The 17,830-nt window shown below is 43.6% G+C and overlaps 2 protein-coding genes across 5 annotated transcripts in view; both read right to left on the bottom strand.

Moving 5' to 3' along the window:
• Positions 1-8,386, bottom strand: part of PHLPP2 (PH domain and leucine rich repeat protein phosphatase 2) — a 29,814-nt gene extending 21,428 nt beyond the window's left edge. For both annotated transcript variants that reach the window (XM_084215091.1, XM_084215090.1), the window contains exons 1-3: positions 8,171-8,386; positions 7,718-7,962; positions 2,785-2,918 (exon numbers count right to left, since the gene is read on the bottom strand). In XM_084215091.1, coding sequence (XP_084071217.1) covers positions 2,785-2,918; positions 7,718-7,962; positions 8,171-8,314 — 523 coding nt within the window. In that variant the 5' untranslated portion in view covers positions 8,315-8,386. The remainder of the gene's footprint in view (positions 1-2,784; positions 2,919-7,717; positions 7,963-8,170) is intronic.
• Positions 8,387-17,830, bottom strand: part of AP1G1 (adaptor related protein complex 1 subunit gamma 1) — a 38,715-nt gene continuing 29,271 nt past the window's right edge. For all 3 annotated transcript variants that reach the window (XM_084215092.1, XM_084215093.1, XM_084215094.1), the window contains exons 19-23: positions 17,255-17,381; positions 16,725-16,820; positions 16,328-16,488; positions 15,248-15,346; positions 8,387-13,177 (exon numbers count right to left, since the gene is read on the bottom strand). In XM_084215092.1, coding sequence (XP_084071218.1) covers positions 13,076-13,177; positions 15,248-15,346; positions 16,328-16,488; positions 16,725-16,820; positions 17,255-17,381 — 585 coding nt within the window. In that variant the 3' untranslated portion in view covers positions 8,387-13,075. The remainder of the gene's footprint in view (positions 13,178-15,247; positions 15,347-16,327; positions 16,489-16,724; positions 16,821-17,254; positions 17,382-17,830) is intronic.

The raw sequence follows: 17,830 nt of genomic DNA on the forward strand, positions 1-17,830 counted from the left end.
GAGCCCACCTAGGGAGTGGACACTTCCTACATCCTCCTTTTCTCCTCCAGGTTAATTACAACAGCATTTGGGAATTTTTAATATCCTTGGGATATTTGAAACCAGTGTGGCTCCCTATTGCTAGGCACCATGCATGTGGTTCAGGTCTTGTTTAGGGAGAAGCAACTATTTGTGCCTACTCCAACCCTGTGACAAGCCACTGCAACTACTCTGACTGGACTGGAGTCAGACTGCTGCCAATTGCTGCTGTACTGGACACACTAATGTCAACCATTCAGCTTCTGGAGTCAGGGTTACAGAGGATTTGGAGCCCAGAATATTCAGCTGAACTGAAAGAGATACTGGTAGCATATGAAGGGGTTTGAGCTGTTTCAGAGCTGATTGGCACTAAGGTCCAGCTGCTCCTGGCACCCTACTGGGGTGCTGGGCTGGATGTTCAAAAAGATGCTGGAGTAAGCAGGTCACACTGATCCCACAGCAAGCTTGAATAAGAAAACCATACTCCAAACATTTATCAGGAGCAAACAGTTAACTACTAACTCAAGCTGTAACATTGTTTCTCAGCTAGCAGGATCTTCAGCTTGACAAATCTAAAGTACTGCCGTGAAGTCCATATCTGGCTGAATTTACCTGAAACATGTAGTTGTTTATTTACAACAATAGTTTTGTTTTACACACATGAAGTTTGACATAGGATGTCCTTTACTGGTGAGAAACTGTAAAAATCCACAGAAAAAATTGCTTTGATTTCACCAAGCTGAAATACCAGCCCTACACTTTTAAGAAAACATTATTATGGGAGTAAAAATGGTATCCTACTACTAACTGCCACAGCATCGCTGTTCCAAGCATTACCACGCAGCTGTAACAATGCTCTAATTTCCCTCTCTGCTCCAAAACCATGACACCTACCCTAGAATGAGTCAGGGGCAGCTGTGGACACAGCCAGGTGGCCACAACACCTCTCCAATGGAGACATGCTGAGAGGGCTGGGGTTGTTCAGCCCGGAGCAGACAAGGCTCTGGGAAGGCCTTCTTGCAGCTTTTCTACATATAAAGGCAGCTTATAAGAAAGGCATCGAGAGACATTTTATGAAGGCCTATAGTGGCAGAACAATGGGCCATGTTTCTAAACTGAAAGAGGGCAAATTTACACTAGACATAAGGAAGAAATGTTTTATGGGGAGGGTGGGGCGGCCCTAGCACAGGTTGCCCAGAGAAGCTGTGGCTGCTCCATCTCTGGAACTGTCCAAGGCCAGGCTGGGTGGGCTTGGAGAAACCTGGTATAGTGGAAAGTGTCCCGGCACATGACAGGACGGTGGAACTAGATGATCTTTAAGGTTCCTTTCAACCCAAACCACTCTGTGATGCCACAATTCTAAGTAAAGTTTTTCTGTGTAAAAACCATTACTTCCTCCCTTATGTTCTCAGGTGCAGACTTTGCAAAATTATTGTATCATTCTCCATATGACTCCCTCTAAGTCCTCCCCTACCCTTCAGAATCACTTTGTCAGCATTTGCTTGTACTACCTTAAAACAGGTCTCCTGAACACACTTCAACCCTCATACTTCTTTCTTCTAAGCAGACCAGCCACCCATGCTGACTGAAACTATTCAATTACATTTTCTATCTACTTGGTTGCATGAAGTTGAGTCACTGTTTGTGAATGCTTGGCAGTTCCTGCTTGACATACCCAAGCTTTCATTTTCTCCTCAGAAATTCACCATACCCCTATCCTTGATGCCTCTACTCCTTCCAGCTGAAGTAACTTCTGACTCCCTCTTCCTTGCTCCATAAATCCAGACTATGCACATCAGACTTCTTTCCATCTGTTACACTCCATGTTTTGCATATATATATATATATATATATATATATGTTTGTATATATATGGTGTATACAGTATCTACACTGTTTTGCCTGTTCTTACACACAGCTCCCAGATAGCAGGGTAAAGAAGCTGATTTCTTATAAATGCATTTTTTTGACATTGAATAACCAAAAGATGGCTAGCAGCTTAGCCTGACTGCCCAGATCCACAGTGCGAGAACAATTTTCCATTAAAAGTATCTTGATTTTTTTTTCTGAAATGCAAAAAATACACAGTGAAGTACTTACAAATAAGGAAATAATTTCCTTATTACCTTTCTCCACCCTCATTTCTTTTATATTTCCTGTTAACTTCAGTGATCTCCCTTTCTGACTGCTAGTACCACATGCTCACAGGCCTATGCTTGCTATCTGTGGCTCCTTGTGTATACTGTCTCCTGCCCAAACCAATTCAGCAGGCTACACTCCAAAGTCTTGCTTCTGCAATCTAGAGCCCTAGGGTTCTGATGGCAGCCTGCATTACTATTACCCAGCTGGCACCTTGACTCTTCGCTATTGAAAGTCTGTGGAGGTGTTTGACCAGGAGCTTCCTTGCCCATATCCACAAACTTTTTGTAAATACAAGCTTCATGCACATCTAAACAGAACTCCCAGTGGGAACTCTAAGTCATCAGTTGCAATATTTGAATTTAAAGACAACAGAGCAATCTTGTGCTCTCCTGTGGACTTGTCTTTTCTCAAGTCATGGACAGGATCAAGTAAACTACAGAAGTGTGATTTTTTTTTTTCTATTAATCTTTAAAATGCTTTGTTTTAAGAAATGCTTACTGGTACTGGAGGTGCTTGATGTAGCCCTCTATAAACCCAACAGTTTGATGACTCAGACTTTAGCCAAGCTCCAGCTCATAGTTACAGCTGCAGGAACAGTGACAGTGCACACACACAATTTCTTACCACTGTAAAAGCGAATCATACAGCTGAGATCAGAGTTTGCTGCCTCTTCCTGCATTCTGAGAGGATCATCAAAACCCAACTGAGCCAAGTAGTCATACACAATCTGAAGGGGTTTTTCTGTGGGCTCCAACCTCCTGTCAAAACATACAAGAAAGAAGTCTGAGAATGCAAAACAGATTAAACAAGTCTCAGTACGACTAAAGCATGAGGAATACTGACACACCGTCTGTTCTGCTCCTCTGAAAAGGTCTGGCAAGCACAGACTCTTGGGTCTCTGCTCCCTGCTTGACAAGCAGCACTTAAGAACTGCAGCACTTGTAAATTACATTGCAGAAGAGAAACACAGAGAAACAGCAAAATTACATTGCAGAAGAGAAACACAGAGAAACAGCAATTGGCATAAGCCACATAATTCATGGTGAGTATTTCTATTTCATGATTTAAGGAGCACCGGGAAGAATCCATGACAAGACACAAAACCAGAAATTCCAAAAAAGCATATGCCAAGTAATTAAAAAACCCTATGTATAATGCCTCAAAAATAGAAAAGAACTCTTAGATTTTTCTTCTGAATGCAGCTTAGAGCAAAGCATTTGAAGAATCCTCATGAAGAATCATTATAAAACACCCAAAGCAAACATAAGACAAATTTCCTACTCTCCTCAGCTCACATCAGTGGCTAGATTCTTATGCTTTGGCAAGTTAACTCAACCAGTATATTTAAAAAGATGTTTTAGAACTATGGCAGAACAAAGGAAGGACTCAGTGGCTAGCTTGAATTAATAGCAATAAGAGAAAATTCTTGTGAAACACCAGATTTAGTATATTCAGAATGGAAAACATGTTTTCTGATCCTCTCTTCTCACTTTTCCAGGGACGCTGTATTGTGATTTTCTTCAATAAAAATAACAGACTTTCTTGCTAAATTACAAGTTTTATTTTAGGGAAAAAAAAAATTAGTGTAAAAGATTAAGCACTGAAAATGTTAGGTAGGAGTTAAAATACATTGTTCCAATGGTCTACTCATTATCCAACATTATAAATCCCCATATTTAATCTAAAAGCGCCTAGCTTCAGATTACAGTCACTGGATCTCAACGGTCTCCTCTTCTTTAAACAGGAGTTTATAAACCATGTCACTAAACATTTCAAACTTCCTCTTCAATATAAGGCACAAGGTACTTTTAAAACTATTCTTGTAGCAGAGTGGGTCTACTTTTATTAAAAAGGACTTTTACCACCAATTTTTTTTTTTTAGTTTATCCCTACTCGGTAAGCACTAACATTATTGCTCCCTGTATCCATGCACTGACTTTACAAAACCACACGTACACATTGGTTCAGCTCACTTTTCTGTTCTTGGATCAAACCCGCTCTAGACTCAGATCCCTCCAGTGCACAAGTCCTCCTGAACTGCATCTTTTGGCAATTTATAGCCTCCTTCCCCTCCTTTGCAGTATTTAGCACACTTGTCTTTTACATAAATCTACCTAGTGATACTGAAAAGCAGTGTTTTCCAGGAAATACTGCATGCTAAACCATCTAGAGCAACCTGCTGCACTGACTTCTCAGAGCCCATCACTCCCTCCATTCATGCCCTTCTGAGCTCTTACCTTTTAGCTATGGGTTATTAACAGGGAAAACTGAATAATGCAAGTTTACAGTTCTTCCTTCAAACAGTTCCTCACCCAAAACAAGATGTTTACATTGAATAATAGTTTCCAGTTTGTAAGACATTAGCCAATGAGTATTACTGGTTTGTGCATTGCTTTTCTGCCCATGACATCGGAACACAGAACCTCAGGCATTTTGGGTAGGAAGGGCCTTTAAAGGTCATCTACTCCAACCATCCCACCATGGACAGGGACATCTTCGACTTGAACAGGCTGCTCAGAGCCCAGTCCAACATCTCACTGCAATGAATGACTAATACCTTTGGCAACCAAGCTCAAAATTTCGAAGCATCAAGACAGAATTTGCTAGGTAGGACCTGTTTTCCACTAAACTTTGTTGACTTGCATACATTATTTATACTGTGTGTCTTAATGGGAAACATTTCATTGCTGTATGTACCAAACCTTTTCCACTTCTTCTCATCTCTTCTTAAGAATAAGAACATTTCTGATTGCTTTTAATTACTATATCAGAGTATTTCCACTACTACTGACAGCTTTACAAACGTCATCAAATAATTAAGGCAGGACCGATTTCATAAAATGTACACCATTTACAAGTACCTAGTCATCCAGGCTTCCTTTGGAGTCACCAAGACACTTCTCAAGAAGTAAAATGACTCAGGTATTTCAAGCAGATCCATTGCAACTCTTACTTCACATACAGGACCTCTGGATCAGAAGAAGGATTACTCTCAAACAAAGTTTATCGCCTGAAAAGGCAATGTGGTTGATAGTTGAAGAGAAAGCAATATGGTGTGAAACCCAAACTGGCATCAGCTCACATTAGAACTGCACAAACTCATCCTGTACCCAACACAATGAGCTCTGAACACTGGCACATGCGAGAACACATGGCTGTCACAGCCGCTGCGATCTGGCACCAAGAGCCCACGACATCCTCAGCAGTATCACACATGAGGGACTGAATACTTCCTCTGCTCACAGCAGCTCTCAGGAGCACAGTTGCAAAGGCTTAAGGAGACAGAAAAGCCTAAAAGAAGGAGCAACAGTTTCTATTTCATTCCTATTGCAACTGTAGCTCTCCATAAGTAAGGTTAAAGTTTTCAAATCTTGGAAGCTTAAATTTTTGTTGTGAACAGTATCCAAAGCAAAGAAGGTATCCGTGCAATTCTTGTTTAACCCTTCCCTCTGCAGGAAGATATACTTTCTAGATATGAAGGGATACAAGCATAAAGAAAGATTCTGGGTAGGAGAAAGCTAAAGATCCTTGAGGTGCATCGTGGAGAAGAAAAAGTTCGTACATAAACTGACTTGAACTCACAGAAGTGAAAATGAAACAGAATGATCACAAGGACATTGCTGAATATTTAGACTGAATACATAAAAGAGCTTCTGCTACTCTTCCATACAGCTTTCAGCCTTCTGAGTCAGGTGCCAAACCAACATCTGCCATGCTCTGGAAAGAAAGTCACTTGCTGATATTAGAAGGGTGAAGAATTCAGAAGCTGTCTGGGAGATGCACGTAGTTACGGTAAGATGTGATCAGATATGTAAGGAAGTAATTTGTATGGTGAACATGTTATTAAAGTAATTGGTAAAGTTTGTTCGAGGAAGGAATTATCTCAATAGGGTATGAGGATAATCTTGAGCACTCTGTCATCTTCCTGTGGACATGCAAGTACATACCACTCAGGTCTGCTTCCTGCTACTAACACAGGTGCTACTGAAGCAATACCGTAACCCCCACTTCCCACCCAAGAACCACTCCAGTGGCAAGTATTTCAAGGATCTCTGCTGTGACAAACACCCTCTGAGAATTACAAGGAATAGACACATCATAACCAAGAACTCTTTATAAAATTTATGACAAATTTTGGTCAAGTCCTAGACATATCAAGAGGCAAAAGGAGTGGGAAGTAATAATTTACAGCTCAGTACTTGCTTCCAAAAGACTGGCAGCAATTTGCTGCCAATTCACTAATCCAGTGCAAAATCTGCTATAAATCAAAGACAGGCACAGCTAGCTAGCAGGAAAAAAGAGAGGTTGGAAAGAATTAAAATGCAAAAGCCACTTCAAAAGTTAAATAAAGTCAAAATGTATCTCTCTGTACACATCTACAAGCTTTCCCTAAGCTTTTTCATGACCTGCACGAACGGCTCTGCTCTTCTGTAAAAATGCTGGAAAATCTGCTCGCTATTAGGGTCCAAAACATGCCAACTTCCTTACAAATTTTTCAAGCAACAAACAGAGGTTTTCAGCTGCCTCAGTGGCAGTGTTCAAGCGTCCATCTGTTCTCATACAGTGTTTCTAACTAATCCATCCCTAATTGCCTGACCAGGGTAAGGCAAATGGTTCTAAATAACCTTTTCCAACAGTTTTAAACACAACCTGTCCTCTCTGCATCTCTCACCACCGTTGTTCCCACCCCATTACAGAGCAAACGTACATCAGAGTTTTAAGATTTGGACACATGCGACCTGTAACCTTCATTTCACATCAAAAATCCAGCTACTAGCTCTGTTCAAAATGCATTGTATCTACTGCTTAGCCTTTAAGTAAGGAGACCACAGCAATTATTTGCCCCTGAGAACAGGAGCAGCAATTTTATAACTGAATCTTTAGTCCAGAAGAATCAGTGCGAAGTTTAAATCCTAACAAACTGAAGGGGAGCTTCTAAACCTAGAGGACTCCATAACACACTCACAGGATAAAGTTCACGCACATTAAACCCTGAGCCATCTATTTTCAGCCCAAACTGACTTCTGGCATAAAACATAGCATCTGATGCTTAAGCCTTCTTTATATAACTCTTGCTACAATTTCTGTCTGCCTTTAATTATTTAGCTGGCAACTCTTCTCAGCAAAAAAAATTACTCACACGTAAATATTAAATGACATAATTGCGAAAGCACCTTACTTCTTCTGCTGACTCAAAGTAACAGTTTACAGCCTCTTAAATAGATCAGGTTGTCCAGATGCTAAAACCTTTTAACAGAGAACATAACAAAGGAATCTATGAACAGGTGTCTCTACTCAGAAAAGGAGGACACATTTCTGGCTGGAGCAACAGTCAAACCCTCCCTGTTACACACCTCGTAGTTATGTGTTTAACCTCTATTTCACCACTACCTAATTTTTATGAAGTGCATGACTCAAGGCTGTACCTGACTGCCAGCTACAACCTCTGCCTGTTCCCTACCTGCCCTGCAAACAGGCATAGGGACACGGTGAACAAGAGCCTTGCAAACCTATACAAAACATTTCTCAGTCAGGTTTATCCTTTCTCGGCCCTCACCTGACCAGGTCTCCATGAAGCTGCAAAAAGAGGTTTTTCCTTCCTTCTCTGTCACAGATCTCCGAGGCTTGGGTGTCCACTGTACAGAGGACCAGGCGCAAGTCCGAGGGAGCCGCAGCTGCTGAGTCTCTTCCATAAACATACACGCAGCCTCGTCCGACGTCCCCTTTCAGCCAGGTCCTCTCACGGGAACCAACCCGACTCCTGCTCTGGCAGCTCCTGCTCCCGGTGCGCTTCGCGTTCCTCTGCAAGGCAGCCCAGAGCCGAGCGTCAGCACCGCCCGCGGCCGCGCTCCGGCCCGGCCCCGCGCCGGCCCGCTCCGCACAGGCAGCGGCCACTGCCACGGCAAAGACCAAGGTCGCAGCGGGCAAGTGTCCGCGGCGTCCCGCAGCCGACTCCCCTCCACCCCACCGAGTCGCCCGGAGCGGCGGAGGCCTCGGTCCCCTCCCTCACCTTCAGCACCCGGATGCCGCCGCGGGATCCGGCCCGGCACCCCCGTGTGGCGCCCGGCGCTGCCGCCTCGTCCTCCTCGGGCTCCTGCGCCTCCCTGGGCCCCAGCCCAGCAGCCGGCCCCGCACCCGGCCCGGCCTCCCCCATGGCCGGCCGGACCCACACCCGGGCCTCCGCGGCACCGCCCCGGAAGCGCACGGGCCGTCCGGCCCAGGCCCCGCCCCGGGCGGCGGCACCGGCGGGACCAGCGGGCCGCGGTGCCGCGCCGGAGCCGCTCCGGGCCGGGCACCCCGAGCTCCGTGCCTGCCTGTGTCCGTGCCTTTCACCAGCGAGAGGCGCCGAGTGCGAGCCGCTCGCCAGCCGGGCGGGGAGAAGGCCAAGCTCACGGGAACGCTGCAAACGCACCTGTCTCTGCTCGCCCTTCACAGACCTCCAGCGCCTGTCACCGTCAGCCCGCCGCAGCTGGAGGACGCTGCTCAGCAGCCCAACATCACCGTGCTCCTGCTGCCCTGCAGGTCCATCACGTAAGCTCTGCCAGCCTTAACTAGTGGCTGCTACTAATAATGTCGATAACTACTAGTGACGTCATAATCTACAAATGACATCATCATGACAGTTTGCAAGAATTTGAGTACGTTTTAGGGCAGCCGCTGCTTCTGTCTCAACAGGATAAGGAACATTAAAAAAAAAAAAGCATCCCACCTTCCCCACAGTGAAATTACATATTTGAAAAGACACGAAAGGTCATCTAGTGAAATGTGACTGTGACTAGAAAACACAAAGCAGGCACACGTGGGGACAGAGATATGGTGACAAAATCCTTGTCCAAGAGTCACATGGAGTATGAAAGGGGTCTTTTAACAGGCTCCCAGAGCAGGCTCCGAACACATTCCTTCTGTTCAGATCCTACCACACCTTTCTAGCGTCTGGACAAGCACTGCTGCTCGTAACGAACACGCTCTCTCTAAGGCTGGTAGTCCACAGGAACTGCTCAAGTGTTTTGTGACTGTCCACCCATCTTGATTTCCAAAATTTCCTGTAAAGTTTTTTCAAAACATAGCCTTACTATATTGCGTCATATGATGTTGCCATGGCCAAACATTAAGAATCAAAACATTCTATCCCACTCTATTGGTAAAAAGCAACAAGGCAATTTTAAATCATTGAATATTGACTCATTTTATTAGTCACTTCATAATTTGTTTCAACCAAAAGACAATACACACAGCAGAAATCTAATGCATCCCATGTAAATGTTAACATCTGTTAAGCTCCTCACTCACCTATGACTCAGCATTTACCTAAATTTTTCACATGTCAAAAATAGGTCTCCAGAATTTCAAGTGCCAACAGGTGCCCTGCCTCGAATGGTATGTTTTTCACTTCAAAAAAGTGGGTTTGTTGGGGGTTTGTATTTTAGTAGTTTTTTGTTTGCCTTTTTTTCTCTATACTGTCAAAGAGGTGGTATGGGGCTCTGTGTAAAATTTAAATTATGACATCACGAAAGAAAAAGGAATATACAGGAGTAGAGTGAAAGTTAAAAGGGAAGCAGTCCAGCAGCTCCTTCCCTCACAGCCTCCAAGTAGAAAATGAACACATAAAAGTGCACCAGCGTCACTGCTGCTGTGGCTCACAGATAGTACCAGCCTTAGGCAAGGCACTGGTACTTTCCCAGCTGCTTCAGTATCTTCTGAGTCATAGATCCAAGGTACTGTAAAGACAGTCCCCTCACTGCTATTGCTTCAATAAGTTGTTCAAGGCCATATTTTGTGCCTTCAAGACCTGGACAAAGTCGACTTTTAGGACCTTTCCATGTCTCCTCCCCCTTCAGGCCCATTATGGCCATTATTGTTTCTGTCATTTTTTGACTGAAAATACATTCACTTGGAAAAACAGACATCCAGTGTCTCCCAGTTCCAAAGCCTCCCATGCAGATACTAGTAAGATTAGCCATGAAGTCCATATCTTGCTGCCTTTATATTTCCCTTACACTGAAGCAAGGAAAACGTTGACCAGACCTGTAATTGTTGCATTCAACAACCGTGGGGAAGAGGACTCAGCATGTGCTCAGAGTGCCTCAGACGTGCGAGTACTCTCCAGAGGAAAAACACAGCAGCAGCACAGAGCTCAGAATACACATGGGGGTCAAGGAGCAAGCAGCATTATCTGGTATTCCAGATGGGGGAAGGTGTGAAGCCTGGCCTTCTTTCTTGTGTAATGTCAGCATCCATCCCTTAGTGAGGAGGGAAGAGCTCCAAGGACAACTGGAATGTTTGGCTGCTACAAAGGAGTACTTCATAGCCAAGGGATGGCTTCCTGCAAAGCGTACACGCATCGCCTCCTCCAGCTCGACTCAAATACAGGACGAAATGCCCATTTCCCCACAGACAGTGCAAGGGTGGCTGAAGGAGCCAAGAACACAGAAAGAATTCACCCCACAAGCTTACCAGAGACGGACAGCTGCTCTAGGGGACAGAAAACAAGCATGACAAGAGGGACAACATACACTGTTCCCAACTCTGCTGCAACAAACTGGCCAGGCGAGAGACCATTTTCTTCTTCCTTCCCATCTAATTTCCTGTACCAGTGCTCTTTCCCAGCAAAACCAAAGGGAGAGCGAGGCATGCTGGCTTTCAGTACGAGTGATCATGTACAACTCTGTGAAGAGAATGGTAGAGCTTATGAGGAGTTCAGGAACCAAGGCAAAGACTTCCCATTAGCTTTTTATCTGGGACGCTCTCAGAGCTCCCTGGAGCATCGATTTAACATGCTCGGTCTTCAACAGTGAGTTTGAGCTAGTGGGGCAATGAATAACCACAACTGCAGCGAAAACGATTAAGCTAAATGCTCAGCACCAGAAATGGACCCTGATTCAGCCATTTCCTGCAAAACTGCCTGTTTCATGATGCTTCCAGCTAAGCACAGGATAGATCTCTCCACTGATAGCCAAGGCATGACCTTACCACAACCCAAAGTTAATTTTAAGGAAATCATATATTGTTCTTCTAGATTTTATAACCCTACTGATGCCACTTCCAGGAAAAAAAAACGCTCTTTGCTAATCCAAAGGCCCAAACCAGTTCAATCAGTAAGGTAGCAAAAACACCCTTCAAGAGAAGATAAATTTACTCCACTACAAATGGACCAGCACTTAAATTACTGTCAGTCCTACATTATATTGCTAAATGCAGTCAAGACCAGACCAGACTGAACAACCCTCAGTGGCCTCCTGCTCCCAGTTCAAGGGCAGAACAGGTCTTCAGTTTTCCCTAAGTACACTGTGGATCACTCTTGCAGTATTTTTGGCAAGTTCTGTTAGCACTTCTGTGGACACAAGAAGCTATGTCTAAGCTTGTGCTCAGAGCACTCAATGATTTGGAAAGCCCCAGAACAGAACTGAAGCAGAAGTGCCTAACCTTCAGCTTACCAGCACACTCAAAAATGAAGACCTAAGATATATCCTAAAGAGCACTGAACATCTGGAGTTCATCACACTGTGCTTTTGTCTGTCTTACACATCACCTCCTAGAGACTGCCCAGAACTGCACCACCTCCCAGGAGTTTCTGCAGGGACATCCCTGAACACAGCTTTCTGTGAGCTCAGAGTGGTACCAACCAGACCTTGCATCTTTGGATTCAAATACTCAAACAACTGGCTTCCGTTCAAAACACAGTTTAGTTACTTTCAGTCTGAATGTGAACTGGCACATTAATTCTGAAAGGGGAGCAAAGATCAACTAAGTAAAAAAATGGGAAAAGATCTCTTTAAACTGCATGGTCTTTATTTCAGTGCCAATATTACAGATACAACACAAATATCCCAGTCAGAAGTAACTCAAATGAACCCAGGGGGTCTACAACAGGCTCTGGAAATAAAAATGGGGAGAAGTTCTGGAATAACCAGGAAGAACAACTTCACAGCATAGTCTCTGATGAGTCTCCCAGCAGGAGCAAAGCCCTTGCTCAAAAACTGATCTACAAAATTGAATGTGTCTTTTCTACCCATAAACCACAACTAACAGGTTGAAAGACTTTGAAACCGTATGTGGTAGAAAACCAGCTGCTCCTTTTATCTCTATGTCTCTCATAACTCACTTCACTTTCTGGGGAAGCTACAGAAGACTCTGAATCTGCATGGCTGCGTCTACTGATGGAAGGAAAGAAAATTCAGGTGTAAGGGCTTCATTTTCAAGTACAGCACCGAAGCAATTTTACCAACTCTTACCAGCACCTCTTCTCCTGCACTGTGTTCCAGGTTTGCAGATGAACTCCAAAGGCCTCACTTGCTCTTGGTATGCAGCACATAACTAAGAAGTGCGTGTATACAATAATGCACTGAGTAGGTCATAAGAAGCCTCCAGGCCCTTAAGACCTAGGGGATACAAGAAGAAAGACGAAGGGCAGCCTGGCATTCCCCAAGACCCCATCTGAGTCCCAGATGAAAATGCCTGAAGGAATCCAGCTATAAATGAATGACAACACGCCTTACCCACCCCAGGGAAAAAAAAGACAGCAGAAAGAAGGAGCAACTGCTCACTTGCTGCAGAGAGAAGAAAGTTTCCCTGCTAGAAATTCCAGACTTCTCTTCCAACCAGGCTGTGTTCCTTTTTGAGGGGGAAGGAGGGTGGGGAAGGGGAGAAGGGAATGTTGCTTCTGGCTGTGAATGCATGTGTGAGGGAGTGCACAGTAGCCCCCACAAGCCACCAGCCTCATCAGCAGAGGAGAGGAGATTAATCTTAACAGATATGCTTCAAAGTCAGCAATCACTTCAGGAAAATTCCTCCTCATCAGCATGTCTCTTTTGTTCCCCATGCCCACGGTGCAGTTTGGGGGATTGCCAAGGATCACAACCTTCTTCCCAGAGTTCTTTTGATTAGGTGGGATGAGAATAAGAATGGTGCCAGAGCCTCATTGCCAAGACTGAGGGGGGAAGTTGTTGACTTCTGCTAGATCCTGCATTGCTGAGCCCTTGTGATTATATGTCAACTTGATCCGCATACGTAGTTGTTGCTACAAGAGAAATGGGGGAAACAAACAAACACAAAACAAATTCAGGTCTTCATTAAAGGTCAGAGACTCCCACCTCATCCAGTTCCCCTCCCCCACCCCACAAATACTCAATACAGACTCCTCCTGAATGCAAGAGCTCGCTGGGAGTATGTGCAGGGTGAGCTATGACACTCCAGATAACTGCTCCATCTGGTGGGACATTCATTGGTCACTGTAGTTCTCAGATCAGGAACAAGCTCTTAGAAAAGTGACAGCACAGCTTCTACCCATGTTTGTGTCTGCACTGGCCCTGCTGTTGCAAGCACTGAAGTCCTTAAATGCAAAATTAGCCACCTTCAAATTCCAGTAAACAACAGAAGAAAGCAGGTGGCAGATCTGGACTCTGCTGCACTGCACTTGGGCCTGCAGAGAGAGATGGGCCAACCATTCAACGCAGCAGTCTGGCAATTTCAGGTACTGCACAGCTCAGCAGCACTGTGAAGGCAATAGCCTACGAAAGACTGGAAACAGAATCTCCAAGAACATTCCCTTCTGCTGTAACTAAATGATGTAATAGCTCAGAGATCATGTTACACTATCATTTGGCTGTCACCCAGATACTAGGTGGCCCTTAAAAACAGCTAGAGTACAGCACGCTCCAGTCAGGTTCCCCATTCTCTCTCAAAAAAAAATCCAAAAATAAAAAGCCAAAAGTTGACCATTTCTGTCTCTTTTCTCCATACCTACAGGCAGATACACAAAAGGGATTAGCAGAGGGAAAAAGGAAGACCATGACTGCTTCAACAAGACTTAGGATAAAGAAATTATGCCGTATGACTAATAGATCAACATCATCACTGTCACTTTTTGGTTTATTTGTCATTTTGGAAAACTAGCCATTAGTTTCAATCCAGCCTGATGGCTTTATTTTGCACCTCTGTACTCTGAAGTGTTCCTAGGAGTTGTGACATACCCACAAGAAAGCATGCCACTACCCTTGCAGGTCTCATTCTGGGACATTACAGGAAAACACCTAAACCCTCCAAAGTTCAGAAAGTAACTTTCAAGGTGATCTTTGAAAGGTGCTCTACAGCATCACAGAGAAACTGGTATCAGATGTATAGAAGACACAGATTAATTAGCCTTGTGGCTTAATATAGGCAGAGGTGAGCAGACAACATGGAAATAGAGGGAGATGCACGGAAACCACAAAAACTATGCACTAGAAGACTGACATTCAGTGAAACTTGGGCTGAAATTTGTGATTTTCTTTGTCACTTGCACATCAATCTAGCAGAAACACTTTACATCTAGAGCAGTACATCAGTTTTAACCTATGAAAAACTTCTGGTGTTTTAAGTTCCTAGAGTCACTTAGCATCATAAGGCTGTTTCAAAGGAAAAAGTAAGATCTCAATTTTATTTTTGTTTCCAATGCCATCTGAGCACTTGCAAACCCTCTTAAGGAGGAAATGTGGGCCACATCCCTCCCTCCCCTCAAGTCTGTTGTGTCCCAGTGTTGAAGCCTGTCTCTGAAGGCTGCAAAATAAATGGAATTACAATTACATCGCTCCTAAAGATTCTTTCCATCAACTATTTAAAGCTACACTCATCACATTACAAACAAATGAGACCACTTAACAGACAATTTTAAGAATATGGATCAAGCTGCTTTTTTGTTTAAAAATATATCAATAACACCACCATGGATAGCAAAAACAAATGTTGAATATCTTTATGTGTCAAGATGCCTGCCTTCCAAACATCACTTTTACAACCCATTGAAACACTTGGTTTAAGTTCCTCTGGCTATTTGAAAACTTAACCACTGCAATGCACGGCATGAATGACTTCAAGATAGCAAAGCTTTTAAACTGCTTTAGCAGTATAACCAAATAGAAGACCAAACCTGTGTCCAGAACCTCCTGTGTTTTTCATAACTTTTTCCTAACTCTAACTGAAGTGACTGCCATGAAAAACATATAATTCACTACCAACACTCCCTACCTCTCATCAGAGATGCACCCCTGACTGGCATTAAATGAATTATTACAAGACAGTATCTTCAACAATTCTTCTTGGAATCACTCACCTTCTGTGGATTCAGGACTTTAATGACCTGTGTGATGGTCCCAGAATTAAATGCAGGGATGACACTGCTGCTGGGAGACAGAAGCTGCAGCTGGAATGTCTGAAAACAGGGCAAAACCAAAACAATTTGATGTGTAATCAAGTAAGAAGTGACTTGTTTGCACTGAAAGAAAGCAAGGAAAATTATAAGTTTGGTTTCTGGCCCTGAATAATCAGTTCTTGAATTCCTTATCTTGTTCCCTAAGAACAACACACTCACTAGTCCACCTGCTTTCTGTACAAGTAGGATCCAGGTAATGTAAATAATAGGAGGTGAGGGCTTACTGCGGTGTACCAAGATCAGCAGCAATACTTGCTTCCATGCGTTGCACTCAGAGGAACAGTCAGCACACCTCTAACTTCAGGAGGACTGTTCTTTCCCTGACTGCTTCCTATGGTAGGTGTAAAACCTACTTGAATCCAAGTTAGAGGAATACTAGTTCCTAGAAGTGAATGTACTGTTCCAGATTTGGAGAGCATTCCAGTAACATGCTGCTTCAATAGTCTGCTCTGCTATAAACTAGGAAATATTTGTCACTCACATTTTGTGCTGCAGCTGAGTGCAAGGGGAAACAATTCACTTCCTTAAATGAGGAATGCCATTAATCACCATATTGTGACTAATTTTAATTTTTATAAGCAACTAATAGCTCGAAAAGATTTTTTTCTTTCATGTATTTATAGCTCCAAAAAACACAGTATATTTCTTAGAAATTAAGAATAAAGGGTATGATTAGTGTCTCCAAAATACTGATTTTGACCCAAATGTTTTTTTTTTCCCCCTGAGGTTTAGCCATTTTTCTAGAAAGCGGTGATTTCAAAACACAATTTTGTCCAATTTAATTGGAATCTGTATTCTACTGCATTTACAACACGTACTTTCAGACTGGAAAGAGATGACCTAACTGTGCACTAGGAGAAACTTGGAATAGTTCTCAGCCTTGTTTACCTTGCAAGTTTCTATCTACATGAAAGCACCAATTATCAAGTGTTTGCAACTGGCCCTTCAACTTCTCACTGTAGCTGCCCCAAGTGGCTCTACCTTTGGTACTGCAGCTTGGAAAACAAAATCTGTCATCTCCAGCTCTGTGCTGTTGGAGGCCTGTATCGTGATTACGGTGACACTAGGGTTGGTGTTCGACCTCTCAAAGGTGAAGTCAATCTTCAGCCCATTCTTGTTGTATGCTGTAATGGAGGGGATTCCTGTAGGAAACAAAAAAGCAGATGACCTACAGGATCTGGAGATCATTCTCAACATCATAGTATGCACTTTACCCCAGACTCTTCTGAAAATTAAACACACCCCCATGTACTCCAGTATCTATGGCACACTTTCAAATTGCCTCCCTTTTATTTTTTTTTTTTTCCTACTGTTCCTTGTTTCCTCTTCTAGTTAGGTTTTGGGGCACTTTCAGCAAAGGATTTACAATGTCCCTAACCTGCAGCAATATCATTGAAGAGAGGCTGAGTTGTAAGTCCATCGAGCAGGAACGGAGGCTGTGCTATCTGGGGTGCAGGGGCAGATACTGGAGAACCTACAAGAAATGTTGAAGGATTAATACTTTGCTGTCAGGAAATGAAGACTAATTACTCCTTTACCAAAGAATGACTGCTGCATTTTGTATTTCTTTACATGAAGCTCTATAAATCACCAGTGTTGTCATCCTCTCCTTCTTTGCTTTCAAGAACTAGCAAGTATTCAAATGGAATTAATTCCTCACATCCCATAGTCCTCTCTGGAAAGGCTCACAGTATTCCCAGACTCATGTGTGAAAATGCTCAAGTCTCACTAGCTAATAATGCAGAATCAACCTGTGACTTTATTCCCTGACTCCCACCTGTATGCTAATATGGCTCTTGGTAAGAGCAAATCTAAAAACTAGGGCTCAAAAGACAATCAAGAAGTAGCCCACCCTCATCCCATCCCAGGGATGAGAATGTAGACTTCTAAGAAATGCAGCCTGCTCACCTGTTAGGTTGAGGTCTCCCAGGAGGTCAAGCAGCTCCCCACCAGCAGTGGCTGGCTTGCTTGTAGGTGCAGTGGGAATTACAGGTGTTATATCACTTCCCCCCAACAAGTCCAATAAATCATTTGCCTAATGAGAGAGTGGATGTAATACTTACATATATTCAACATTCTGCTACTTTTCCTTGCAAATGCAGTGTGCTCTATTTGTTCTCAAACTGAAGACCACCAGAGCTGATAGCCAGCTAGAGGGGTTCTTAGTCTCACTGTGATCCCATGCCCCACAAGAAATCAAATTTCCATGCTTGAGGGACTGAAGAGAGAGGGAAGGACTGGGTTCATGCACCCTAAGTTTGAGGAATCACAAAATATTCTGATTTGGAAGGGACCCACAAGAATCGTTGAGTCCAACTCTGAAGTGAATGGCCCATAATGGGATCAAACACACAACCTAGGCATTATTAGCACCATAACCAACCAATACAATCCCACCCTGCTCCTCAGCCTACAATGACCTGTCCCACACACCCGTTCTGGACATTAGAGCCATCAGAGCAGAGCAATGATACAATCATCACC

This window comes from Fringilla coelebs, assembly GCF_963513975.1.
Source record: "Fringilla coelebs genome assembly, chromosome: 14".
Taxonomy (NCBI): domain Eukaryota; kingdom Metazoa; phylum Chordata; class Aves; order Passeriformes; family Fringillidae; genus Fringilla; species Fringilla coelebs.